This window comes from Aspergillus oryzae, chromosome 3, assembly GCF_000184455.2.
Source record: "Aspergillus oryzae RIB40 DNA, chromosome 3".
In the NCBI taxonomy this organism is placed as follows: Eukaryota; Fungi; Ascomycota; class Eurotiomycetes; order Eurotiales; family Aspergillaceae; genus Aspergillus; species Aspergillus oryzae.
In genome coordinates, this window is record NC_036437.1 from 1,420,567 (window position 1) to 1,433,784 (window position 13,218).

Here is a 13,218-nt window from a genome sequence, read left to right on the forward strand (position 1 = left end):
CATCCGATCCGCGAATTTGCCCGCTGGACGGAGACGGAGACAATACCGACAGGCGTAGATATCGTGTGCGAGGGCGAAGTCTGTGAGTTCGGCTTGGAGGAGCTCATGGTGTGGAAGTGGTGGGATTAAATCGTTGAAGTAGGTGCAGGTTAGTTTGAGGTGGATTATGTCGGGAAAGATGAGGAGGTTGGCGATGAGGATGTGGAGTTCGGGTGGGAGGTTCATGAAATGTGGAATTGGTTTTGGTCGTGTTTTGGGGGGAGTGGCTGTATCATCCTGCTGAGGCATTTTGTTTAGGTGTCGGTGATTTGTTCCATGGGGTATAGAGGAGCTTCGTCATGTTGTTTTGCGTAGTGAGTTGGGGATGGTTGAGGTTGAGGTGTTGTTGCGAGTGGTTGCCGATCGGGATACGAGGTTCACGGCCCGATTCGGGTTGGATTAGTCACGGCTGAGGAGGAACCCTAATCTTCCAGCAACAATCTACAAACGCGAAGATAAACATAAGGAACTAGATGGGAATATGTTGATGCATTTTGATTCAGTGACAGTTAAGTGAAGATGATAGTCTTTGTGAGATTGAGTCGTTATATGTGTTCTATGTCAAATCGTAACATATATATATATGCGTACCGCTAATCCTTGCACCCCAATATATTTTCCTCTAGAAAACATTATTGAAAGTAAATGTAAAAGTTCCCTGCGACCCATTCTTCCTCCGCACTTCTACAAATCGATGATCAGGTATCACCCAATCCGCACCAGCCGCCTTGAGCTGGTCAACAGTGTGCGTAGTTGTTACTGCTAGAACATAACATCCAGCTGATTTACCTGCTTTTACACCTGCCGGAGCATCTTCGACAACGAGAACGTCCTTTATGTCATCTTCTCCGCGATGTTGCAGCAGGCGAGTTCGAGCTTTATAGTAACCTTCTGGATCAGGCTTGCCGATTTTGACATCCTCTGCGACGGTGACCTCTTGGGGCCGAGGTAAACGCAGTACATCGAGCCAACCAGTCAATAGAGCATTAGTGCCCGATGTTACGATTGCCCAAGGTGCGTGCAGACTGTTAAGTGTCTCAAGAAGAGCTCGTGCACCCGGAATCTCAATGGCGGGATTCTTGCACAGGGTAGGTATTTTGCTTTCCATGGCGCTTATGTCTAGATTGGTTATTTGTTAGGGACTCGTTGCAAAGATAGGAGAGGCAAATGTATAGAACGAATCTCACATTCCCAATTTGCTCTGCTAGGATCAAGGTCTTTCAGAACATCGATACTGCGTCTACCATGCGATGTTTGCAAGATTACTTCGTGGTCAATGCCGATTTCTTCGCCGATTCTGTTTTACTCGTTAGTATATCCCGGGAGCGGTGGGAAGGTGTTTGTAAGGCGGCAAACCTTCTCCAGTTCTCAACAATAGCTAGTGGGACAAGTATTAGCACACAAGCAAACGGAGAGGTATCTCAGATATACCTTCAGTGGAGTCAATTATTGTTCCGTCAAAATCGAATAAGACACCGGCGAATTCATGAGTTGTCGACGTGGTGCTAATAATCGGCATATTGGTAGTCGTTATATTGTCAGGTATGCAATCCTTGTAGTAGAGTAGAGTAGAAATCTTGAATCATTAAGAAGCATTGACCAGCATGCTCATTGACCCTTATTCCTGGCACAACTTTATAGAGATTGTGTCGGGGTGGCGAATGAGAGCAGGGCGGAAACCTTCCTAATCCGGTAACATACCCGCCATTGTATACAGCACAAAATGACGCACAACCATTGAAAAGTATTCTCGCCCTAGAAATCTGTGTTCCGATACAACCGAAGAGACTTTGTCTCTAAGATTATAAATACCCCTGGAGCAGAGCTAACGTTCCTCATAACAATCACTCAGATCTACTCCATATATGAGTATCTGTACAATCGATTACTCCTACAATTCTAAACTCAGTCTTCTTTTACCCGTTCAAACATGCATCTTCATACCCCATCACGTTTAGTAATTGCTTGTCAGGCATTGAAACCCGTCCACGCTCATAAGTCCTTCATACGGCAAGCCACATCCAGCGCCGAGTCTCGCAAAGAAGGCGACATCTCATCTGTTTTCGTTTCCTTGTCAGGAAAAGAGGAAGCACCTCTGCCCCCAAGGTTCGCAGAGCAAAAGAAGAGACTAATTGCCGGACGGGAAGACCAAATCGAAAGGAGTTGGCATCGTCTCTTGCACACACTGAAGGATGAGGTTCGCTTGATCGAACAGCGTGGCTCTGATATCATTCCTTCGATTGATTTCAAGGATATCCATGCCGCACCGAAGACGTTCCGAGATGAACTTCGAAAACGAGGTGTTGCTGTCATCCGAGGCGTGGTCCCTGAGCATGATGCCAGAGCTTACAAAAATGAGATCGAGGATTATGTTAAGGCTAATCCAGGAACAAAAGGTACTGTGTCGATTACTCTCCAATCGTTACTATTCTAATACATATCTAGCATTCCCTCCACATGACCCTCAAGTCTATGAGCTGTACTGGTCACAGCCCCAGATGCGCGCACGTACACATCCAAATATGCTAGAAGCTCAACGTTTCCTTATGAGTTTCTGGCACTCGAACTCGCCGGACGCAATGATATCTTCTACCCACCCCTTGACCTACGCAGACAGACTTCGTATTCGCCAACCAGGGGATGCCGGGTTTGCACTAGGCCCTCATGTGGACGGAGGAGGCCCTGAAAGGTGGGAAGACAACGGCTATGGTCGCGGTAATGTTTACCAGAGAATCTGGCAGGGGGAATGGGAAAAGTATGACCCCTGGGAAGCTAGTTGCCGAGTTCTAGCAGAGGCAGACTTGTACAACGGCGCTGGAGCATGTTCAATGTTTCGCATGTTTCAAGCATGGCTGGGCATGTCTCATACAGGACCTAACGAGGGAACGCTACTGGTCAACCCTCTGCTCTCTTTGGCGACGACTTACTTCCTACTGCGACCGTTTTTCGAGCCAATTTATACACCTCCTAAGGAATGCTCTCGCATGGCTACGGAGACCTTCCTGCATCCAAGTAACTGGCGCTTGGAGAGAGAGACATCAAGTAACCTGCAGGGTGCAACTCCGGGCTTCGCGCAGGAAGTCACTGCCACTCTTCATCCTCACTTGGAGCTTGAGAAGACGATGGTACATGTTCCTAAGATCGCCCCGGGTGACTATGTAGCATGGCACTGTGACAGTGAGTACCCAACCTGAATGTTCCACATAAGCAAACAATCTAACTAGACTAGCCATCCATGCCGTTGACCGTGTACATAATGGAACCGGCGATTCGAGCGTTATGTACATCCCAGCATGCCCCGTCACAGAGGCCAACGCCAACTATGTCAAACGCCAGAGGAATGACTTCCTCGAGGGTGTCCCTCCACCAGACTTCCCCGGAGGCAAGGGAGAAAGCGAGCATCTTGGACGTGCCACGGAGGCGGGCTTGCGCAAGTCCACGAGCCAGCTTGGTTTGCGCTCCTTGGGGCTTACCAAGTGGGATCTGAACGATCAATCTCTCACTCAAGGACAACGACTTGTCTTGGACAAATCAAACAAGATTCTGGGATTCTAAGATTGGTGTCCTTTTTTCATTTACGAACTCTTTGTACATATATACTCGTGTCCTATGTATTTGATTCTAGTGTAACTTTATAAAATTTCATTCTTCCTCAATTTCTCCCTACAAGCTCTCCCGGACTCTTTTCTTTCCATTTCCTCCGTAAGTAAACCAAATAGTAGCGTAGGCCGTCAACAGAAGCTTGTATGACGACCAGGATATTCCTACCTGCTAGGTCTTGGGTCCCATACATATACTATGACTTGATATGATGTGGACTGATTACGGGAGGGCTGTCCGTTCCATAGGCTGGGGCCGTTTATTGCTGGAAATATCTATCGAGGGAAGTCAATTCACGCAAGGAACAGCACATAGGTATCCACTGTTAACTGAAAAGATGCATTATTATGTTGCACATACATACATAGGTTGAAAGAGAAACCTGTAAATTAAGTCCACTTGGAGCTAGCATGCATATACAGAGGTCAGGTGTAGCTCTGTCGTAAGACCACCAATGGGAGATTCCACTTTTATTGCCGATAGTATTCAAGGTTCTCGACATGACGATCTATGACATTATAGTGTGTAACAAAGACAAACAGAAAGAAAACTTAAGATGCAAAGAAATCGCACAGCCTTAGGCCCACTTCCCAATGAGAGCCATAATGCCAGCACCTAACAGGGTACAAAAGACCATAAACGAAAGTTGGCTTCGTCGCTTCGTGCGGTCTGGATCAAACAAAAAGTCACGAGCCAACAGTTCCACAAGCCCACTGTAGATAAGAACACCGGCGGAGATAGCGTTCAACACGCCCTGCACAATCAGTGCCACTTTAGAACCGGGGTTATAGGTGGTACGAACGCCGAGACCGATTGCGATTGAGATCGGCGTGGTAAGCCCATACATCGCACAGAGAATCCAGGGCAGCCAGGTATGTTTGCCGAAGGGGATAGCCGACATTCTTGCACCGATGCCAAGGCCCTCGAAGGACTGGTGAAACACTAGAACTGGGTACAGTGTTGCGAATTCAGAGCCTGTGACGCCGAGGTTCAATCCGATGATCACGGAGTGGAATATAATACCGAACTCGAGGATAAGGAATGCCGCGATCTGTTGCTTGAAAGATCGCTCTGCCGTTGCTGATTCACTGTCTGATCTGTAGGCGGGAGTTGCCTGCTCTGATGGCATGGATTTCTCCTGATCATATGCGTTGTGGGCTACCGCTGCACTTTGGTGTCCACCTTGGATAAAGGCCCCCGTGGCGTCCTCGTCCCTGTGTACACCGTACTTGCGTTCGACATAGACTTCAGCTGCTAGGTCCATGAGGAAGATGACCATGACTGATCCTAACACGATTGCCGCACACCATGAATATTCGCCCCAGTAGCCAGATTCTCCGACGCAAGTCTTTGGTCCGATTCGCTTATATGCTGGGTCTAGGAGGTGGATGAAAGCTGTTGCGACGATGACACCAGTACCGAAATAACGGGCGAATAGGTAGACACCAAAGGGGATTTTCCAAGACGGCAAGCTTTTTGCCACGACGGGAAAGAAGGTAAATGCGGACGAGACGAATAAGATCACAAAGATCGAAGAGATGCGTGCACCGAGATGTCCGTTATAGTCATTGTCTGACAGGGCAAGGAAGCACAGTACATCTTCCTTGCTCGCCGTGTTCAGGTCAACGTTGGAGGCGTTAAAGGCAGACATGGTGCACCACCGTGAGAAGAAGTTAGGGTGAGAGTTTTGATGATAGGAGGTCTTCTGTATCCGGATTGAGACATGGTAGGCAAAGGGCTTCTGTAATATAGTATTGTAACCGAGTACCTTGGGGGTAGTGTGTGATCATTTGAAAGCACTGTTTACTGCTGCTCCCTAGGATGAGAAGGATATTCTGCACCCTGTTGGCTGGACTAAGCACATTATCCGGGTTGTTCAATATTTCACAAAAGTCGCTAAGCTTTAGCGTTCCTTCAAGTGGACAACCCAGGAAAGGTGTGGAGCTATAGTGTCTCTCATCCTCCAATAAATTCTCTCTAATTACATTCGCAAGGCTCACTATACGGACAGGCGAGCAAGGACATTTTTCGGACGTCTCAACAAGTGCGCCTGTCTTTGGATATACTGCTCGTATATGAGCAGAAATACCACTTTTATTGTAACTATCCTTAGCAGTACGCATTAACTTGTCATAGTCTCTTCGCATTTAGCAACTCGGATAATATTCTCGCGCCACAGCAGACATCTTGGTACTCGTCAGATACTTCAACGGTTTATCCCTGTCGTCCATTGCCGAGACCCACTCCGATGGTGCTATGCAGCCCCATAGGGCTGAACTTAACATCCTGAGATTGTTTCACATTGAACATAAGGCAATGCACACCTATTCTACTGGTAAATAAAGAGAAAAGCAGTTCGATGCATGACCAATGGATACTAATAACAAGAGCAGCAGGCCGTAACCCCTAAACAACGAGTTCTATAAATCTCGCTCACAGAACTTTCCCAGGACATTCTGGCGCAGGCAGACGGCATCGGCATCTTCCGATAGGTGAACCAGATATTAGATGCTGAATACGCATTAGGCCACCTACAAGGTACTCAAAGAGTGGATCATCCCGCGTTCTTGACTTTTGCTTGTTTTTCTAGCTTTATCCTGTTGCCTGATTCTCTTTTGCGACCGGGGTCAGAGCCTGCATACGATGTTGAATTCTCCAAGTCAGAAAGATATCAGACAATAAAGGCTTTCACGTAACCGTTCGGTTTTATTATCAAGTTGGGTACACCTACAAGGAGTGGGAATATTGGAAAAGTTGGTGCACTCGTTCTACGTTACTAGGGTTCCGCCTTATAAGGCTGACGGATGAGAGCCCTCCACTTGCAAAACCGGGTAATATGCACCATAAATAGCTAATCAAGTTTTCAAATACAACAGAGCAAGTAATTTGTAGTTTCCCGTGGATGCACTGACGTGGTTTGGCGGAACCTCGGAATAAAGGGCGACTTCAGCGTAACCCAGCAGGCAACCACAATTTGTCCCTCGGCCTAATTATTCAATTGCTCGACAAATGCTTACTCTATCTTGCATGACCAGTATTATCCCAATCAATACGTTTGTCCTCCAAGTCAATCCCATTTCCACCGAATTCCATCTAAAAAGGCGCTAGATGACAGCTGAAGCACAATTAGGCCGTCCCTTTGGGTAGAAAGCGCTCTATAACAACACCCGCACTGGCTTCATACCATCTTTAACCTCAGTCCTCTTGCTTCTAGCCATCTTATAAGATGCGACCTCTTTGCCTGTAATTCCAGAACAGACTTGTTTGAATCTTAAGTCGGAATTGTGAATCAACATGGTTACCACAATTTTGTAAGACCATGACCCATTGCTTTACCCGAGGCATTACCCACTGACTAGACAGGCGAATCGTTTCTGCAACACTAAGATTTATCTGGCTTGTACTATTACGTCCCTTAGTAATAGTTGTCGCTACGGGGGCCGTCGTATCTATTTATCGAGCTGGGCTGCCCCTGTGGAAAGACGTTCCTGCGCTTTTCTACGAACTGTATGTATTCTTCTCCTATCATTTCGGACCCTAGCTGATTATCTAGAGTAATGTCGTTCATTGCCTAGCAGGTTCATTTCTTGTCAGTCTTTTAGTATTAATGGCGCAAAAAATTGTGTCTTTGTTTAATCTAGCCTTGAGAGCCAGGGCTTTCTTAGTTGAAAATAGACCTTGTAGCTCATCCGAGGGCCTATTTACTTGAAAGTGGTAAAATTTTAAGGAGACTATTTGTCTCACAACCCTAGTAAAACCGGCGCATTCACTGCATATATCTGTATTATCTCTGCGAAATGACTGCCTCTGTATCTTCAGGCTGGCAATTAATATCTAGCTATAGGTCATACGACTTTTTCGCCACACGTGATAAGGCTAAAGAAAGGCGCAATCTCTTATAGCAGAGAAATGGCTAGATCCCTAGAGCCCATATGGAAGAAGATACTATTCAAGACAAATACAGAAGACTTCTAATGACTTAAAGCCCATACCAACAAACCGTGAATCACTAGCTTGAGTGGGTTTGAAATCCAGATACGAAAAAAGTATCAATAACAAAGCAAAGCTGATTATTTATTAGCTTCACTACACTTCTCCCGTACAGGAACTCCCGTCGCAGTATGTGGAAAATGCAATTGACAGGACGTCTCTTTTTATATATGGTCTATGCATCGTAAGCATACTATAGTATGTGCCATTATTATGCCGTCCTAACCTGCTCTATATAATTATACTATATTGAGTATCCAGCCGAATTGACCTGCCTCGGCTCACCGGCAGCATCAAATGTCCCATTGGGCAACACTCTAACTAGTTGAGCATTACTCTGTCCAGGCGCAACCCAAGAAACGTTATGGCCAAGACTTTTCATGAAGGCAACTGTATCGTTGTCATAGTTGTACTCGAAGGTGACCTGGTTTGGCACCAGCTGGTCATGCAGCCGCGGTTTGGCCAGTGCGTCGGCAGCTGAGAGTCCTTCGTCAATAGAATGGATAACATTTTGGACAGTGGCAGTAATGATACGACTGCCACCTGCGGATCCTGTAATCAAGACCAGTGTACCATCGGATCGTTCTACTATCACTGGTGTGATAGAGGAAAGTGGACGTTTGCCAGGATAGACGTAATTTGTCTCGGAGGGAATATATCCAAATAGATCCGATGATCCAGGGATAGAAAAGTCTGTAGAAAAGACAAAAGTTAACCAAAAAGGACTTCTGGCAGTTTTTGTTGTTTTGTTCTCGTTTTCCTTTTCTCTAACTCTCTATTCGATGGAGCCTCCCCGACAGCAATTGAGGGTGCTTATTAGAATTTACCATTCATTTCATTGTTCATGATGATACCAGTCTCTGGGACCATAACATAACTGCCAAAGACATGGTTGATAGTAGATGTCGAAGAAATCGCAAGGCCAGTATTGTCAACTGCTACAATATGTGAGGTTCCAGGGCTGATAGTAAGATCGAGTTTAGTCAACTATCAAAAGTAATATAGAATGATGTCAAACTTACGTCTCCAGACATTCTAACCCAGCTGGATCATAAGCTGATATATTCTGAGTTCGGTGATCTGAGATCTTAGATCGAGTGGCGTCGATCATAGATTGGACGAGGGTCTGCGATTCATATGTAGCCATATCATCAGTAAACAAGGGATCACCTAGATAGGTTCTCTGAGACTTTATCAGCGATTTTTCACACTAAAGGAATCCACCATCCTGGGCCTTACTCTGCCATATCCAAATCGGATCGCCTCATTTATGCGATGGGTACTTAGGTTCACAGACTGTTCCGTCCGGAAGAGATCCTTATATGTCTCTAGGACTTTAAGAATATACAAGGCGATAACTCCGCTCGAAGGAGCCGACGTGCTTGTGATCTTATACCCACGATAGTCGATCTGTGAGATATTCCGAATAGCCACGGTGTAGTTTTGTAGATCTCCAAGCGTCATTGTACCGTTCTCATTCTGTAGAGCGTTGATCATAGTCTCCGCGATACGCCCCGAGTAGAACGCGCTGGGGCCATATTTCGCAATTGCTTCCAGAGTATCCGCATATCGGTGTCGAGTCATTGTGTCACCCAGGTTCAGCCGGGCCCCACCTGGAGCGAAGTCAATCGCCCATGTAGGGTTCTTGGTGAAAAAGTCCTCGTAACCAGCAGCATGATTCATATATCTGATAAGATCCTCTCCCACAGGAAACCCGCGACGGGCTGTTTGAACCGCTGGTTGTACGACAGTCGACCAAGGAAGAACGCCATACTTGCTGTGAAGGTATTCAAGTCCCCGAATCTCCCCTGGTACGCCGCTAGAACAGTTATAATCGTGTTCACATATCGAGGGAAATCTTATGAATATCTTACCTTGCCAGTCCACCATACACAGAGGCATTTTTGTTATGTTCATACATATCCTTGAACGCTGCAGCTGGAGCGGTCTCTCTGAAATCGATCACCTCGTAGCTACTGTTCGGTGTCCTGACTAGCATGATCCCACCTCCGCCGATCCCACTGTGGTACATGGCTATTCTTTGTTGGCCATTTCTGCTCTTTAACAAGGTTGACCGGATGTATTCTTACCAATTACACCAACACAAAGCTCGCTCGCAACTAACTACGCAATTGCATCAGCGGCAATGGTCACCAATAATTCTCTCCCAGCCCTCAGGCCTGCACTCACAGCATCTGCCGCATTACCACCCTTGCGCAATATATCCACTCCATGTTGAGAGCAGATAGAATTCTCACTAGCAACAGCCCCCAGCTTCCCGGGGGCAGATTTGCTACGCGACGCACTGTCACTATCGAAATTTGGCTTGAACGAATTGAAAGGCCAGGTATTCGAGTTGGGCGGATGACTGACGATCAACAATAGCGACAGAATAGCGAGAAAGCAGAGCTTTATTAATGTTGGTATGATGGCAGTTACGCGTGGACGATATTTCTGGGAGGTGTGCTGATGCGCGATGCTCGTCTTTGAATTAGAAGATATCAGGTTCAATGAAGACTGTAACAGAAGTATATGAGGGTTAATATCTCAATGCAAATGAGTGGAATGGAAGGGGTAGTAATTCCCATACTTGGTTTTCCACATCTCGATTGCTGATAAGCCTGGGTTGTGACATGATATATTTTGAATTGCTAGGTGACAAGGAAAGTAGCTACTAGTAAGGGAGGTAGGTGTAATACCAATCCTCGAGATGTACCTGTGATGATTTTAAGCCCTCAATTGTTACACCGCTTCTTGTCATGTATTCAATCCCTTGCATACAAAGCATACCATTGCTGTTGCAAAGAATATGTACTTTAAAACTCTTCTAATGGAGTAGATATATATACATATATATAATCTCTTGTTGTAAGCAGTTTAAACCGCTTGATTGCTTATGAGGGTTCTGTCAAGATCTACTATGCGGGGCATCGGGGTAGAATACCCGTCGACTAAGGATACGTAGGCCAGGACTTCTAAACACAGACTGTAGATACGAATGAGACCGAAGACTGATTCTGACTTCTTTCGAAGCATTAATTTATTATGGAAAGGTCCCCTGAATCCTTAGAAGGGGATTAGATATGTAGTCTACTATACACTATTGAAAAGCCAGCTCCGACGGCCACCGCATTGTCTATGCACCCGAGGCAAGATATCCCGTACAGTCATCAACACGGATAGCCATTCGATCTGAGACAGCTTCACAGCAGGCTAAAATGGATTGAATGTGTCACCGGTCTTAGTCTTTCAGCAATCATGATTCGCCGATCGGGAGCTTCAGGCCCACGTTGCTGTGAAATTTTGACAGATTCACGCATAAGTGGGGATGTCGCGCTCGGATCCTGACTAGATGTATGTGTGTTTAGCTAATGATACAGGTCTATTAAGGACCGTGCTATCATTGTAAAATCTACCATACATTCACACATTCAGGCACAATAGAGTAGAACGTGATGCCGGCTACATCTGCCTAGTAACCTCTTGAATCTTGATATGTACTATACCACCCCTTAGGATGAAAGACATAGATAGAGTGTTGTCCTGTGTTCTCTAGGCTTTTAACTATAAACTTTTCATAATCTTTCTCATTGTTTTCGCAACTACTACTACTATGTGATAACACATATATGCGTCGATTCCCAGCAGAATCCCAGCAATCCCCGCTCGGCTTTTGATTCGGCACCTGGAAGGCCTGCAATTCCTCAGTCAACGCAGATCGCTCCCTTCTAGGATACATGTCTATCAAAGATTCCAGACCATGAGGTGGTGAGGGGAAAAGGGTGGCTGGCTGGGTAGCTGCCGGCATGCAACTTCATTCGTGGAGACTCCCCCCACTCATCCTTCCTGGTAAGATACGAGAGTAACAAAACAACGAAACTGTTCCATACGGATTCATGAAATACACGATCTGTATATGGGTATGGGTTCAACTTCTGGTGCGTAGGTAGACTCCAGTAAAACCCCATCTGGACCCAAACCTGACGTATTTACTAGCCTTTAAACGCAAGACACACCCTCAATAGGGCTGAGGTATGTTCTAGTTACACTAATCTCAAGTGACACCTTTGCACATCCGCACTTCGGGTTGGTCTATTCAAAACCTAATCCAATAACCACTCTATGTAGAACCCACCTTGGGATATCTAAATGGAATAGGGATGATTCAAAAGTAAAACTGATATGTTCTTATTCCATCTTCAAGGTTATTTTTCAGTTTCTCCTGTTTTTCCATATAATCGCAAGACGTAATTGTAAGCGTCCTTCAGCTGTACGCCTTCGGGGTGCTGGAGGCCAACGAGATGTAAAGTACTAGGGAGATCGAGGATGTTCAGGACCCAATAGAAGAATGTAACGCTTGAGGATAAGGCAACCGCCGTTACAAAAGGGTTCAACCTTTACTAATACCGAAAAACTAAGTTGAGCCTAAGGTGCCGTGAAAGTTGGACATTGATTATTTATCTTAAGCGACCCCGGAACTGGTCTTGAGAAAATCGGTAATGAAGTTTTAATACAATGCTGGAGTCTATTAATTATTGCGTTTTGGATCAGAAAGACCTAGGCTTACTTATAATCTCTTTGAAGCCGATTTAATCAGACTAAAAGCCACCATTCCTCAGGGCCCACAAATTGACCCTGGCTACGGAGATATAATCACGGGCCGCCGGGATGGGCCGTAACTAAAGGGTTATTTTAGGAATTTAATCACTATCTGTTCCTTGTAATTATCTTATATTCAGCACAAAGGGTTTCTGTAACTTCCTTGATATCCTAGGGGAATTTGGATTTCCGAGAGAAAGCTTTCGACCCACGCGTATAATAGGTGGCCAGAATAGTCTCCATTCTCTCATGGACCGTACCAGCCGGTAGTGTAGAAATGCACTGCGAGCCAACGGGATGGCCCAATGATTATCGGGATTTGACTTAGGTCGACATAGTAGCGGTGTGACGCCTGGTACCGCTTTATAATATTCGAGATATGAAAATTAAGAGAATCAGTAGTTTAGATATCTGGATATTAGCAGATACTAGACCCAGAATGTACTGATCTGGGATGATCGGCGTGATCGGTAATTTTGAACAATTTTACGAGAATAAGCCAATGTACGCGCTAAATTTCAATAGGAAGATAGAGCCACGTCCGTCTTGCACCAACCTGCACGTCAACGGTGTACAGCGTCACTCTTGAGGGTCTGAGCGTGTGTCGCAATCGATTTAACAGATGACGGTGCTGACCGAGATTCTGGGTGCACCTAGACTGTTACGATCAGGCCGGACCAATGCTGCCAGAATTGCTTACCCAACTCGCCCAGCTCTACCGGGCAAACGAAACCATTATCTCGGCGGACCAGATAATGAGATGGAAGGAGTGTCTTTCTGCGAGCGACGTCTCAGCTCTCCACCGCCTATTTAGCTTGTTCTTGCTCCAGGTCGAACATGTGAGGTTCCTACTTTCAATCAACCGATCGATTTGCAAGCATATAATTGCGCGATCACTTCACGCTAACTCAGCCTCGAACCGATACCTAGAACCCGACCATTGCTACACCGAGTAATCCTTCAACTACGAACCAAAACAATGGGCTTGCA

At 45.9% G+C, this 13,218-nt stretch overlaps 3 protein-coding genes across 3 annotated transcripts; 1 reads left to right on the top strand and 2 right to left on the bottom strand.

The window, feature by feature from the left end:
• Positions 1-1,106: 1,106 nt before the first annotated feature.
• On the top strand, positions 1,107-3,594 carry AO090023000535 (DUF1479 domain-containing protein; the record flags this gene model as incomplete). Its single annotated transcript, XM_023235644.1, has 4 exons — positions 1,107-1,127; positions 2,255-2,435; positions 2,485-3,216; positions 3,269-3,594. The coding sequence occupies 4 exons, from the start codon at positions 1,107-1,109 to the stop codon at positions 3,592-3,594; spliced, it is 1,260 nt and encodes a 419-aa protein (XP_023090647.1).
• Positions 3,595-4,216: 622 nt separating this feature from the next.
• On the bottom strand, positions 4,217-5,290 carry AO090023000536 (uncharacterized protein; the record flags this gene model as incomplete). The annotated part of the gene is made up of 1 exon (XM_001821023.1): positions 4,217-5,290. One exon carries the CDS (start codon positions 5,288-5,290, stop codon positions 4,217-4,219), a length of 1,074 nt encoding a protein of 357 aa, XP_001821075.1.
• Positions 5,291-7,873: 2,583 nt separating this feature from the next.
• On the bottom strand, positions 7,874-10,264 carry AO090023000537 (gamma-glutamyltransferase family protein; the record flags this gene model as incomplete). The annotated part of the gene is made up of 7 exons (XM_023235645.1): positions 7,874-8,322; positions 8,457-8,590; positions 8,652-8,812; positions 8,869-9,448; positions 9,504-9,688; positions 9,820-10,146; positions 10,220-10,264. The coding sequence occupies 7 exons, from the start codon at positions 10,262-10,264 to the stop codon at positions 7,874-7,876; spliced, it is 1,881 nt and encodes a 626-aa protein (XP_023090648.1).
• Between the last annotated feature and the right edge of the window lie 2,954 nt (positions 10,265-13,218).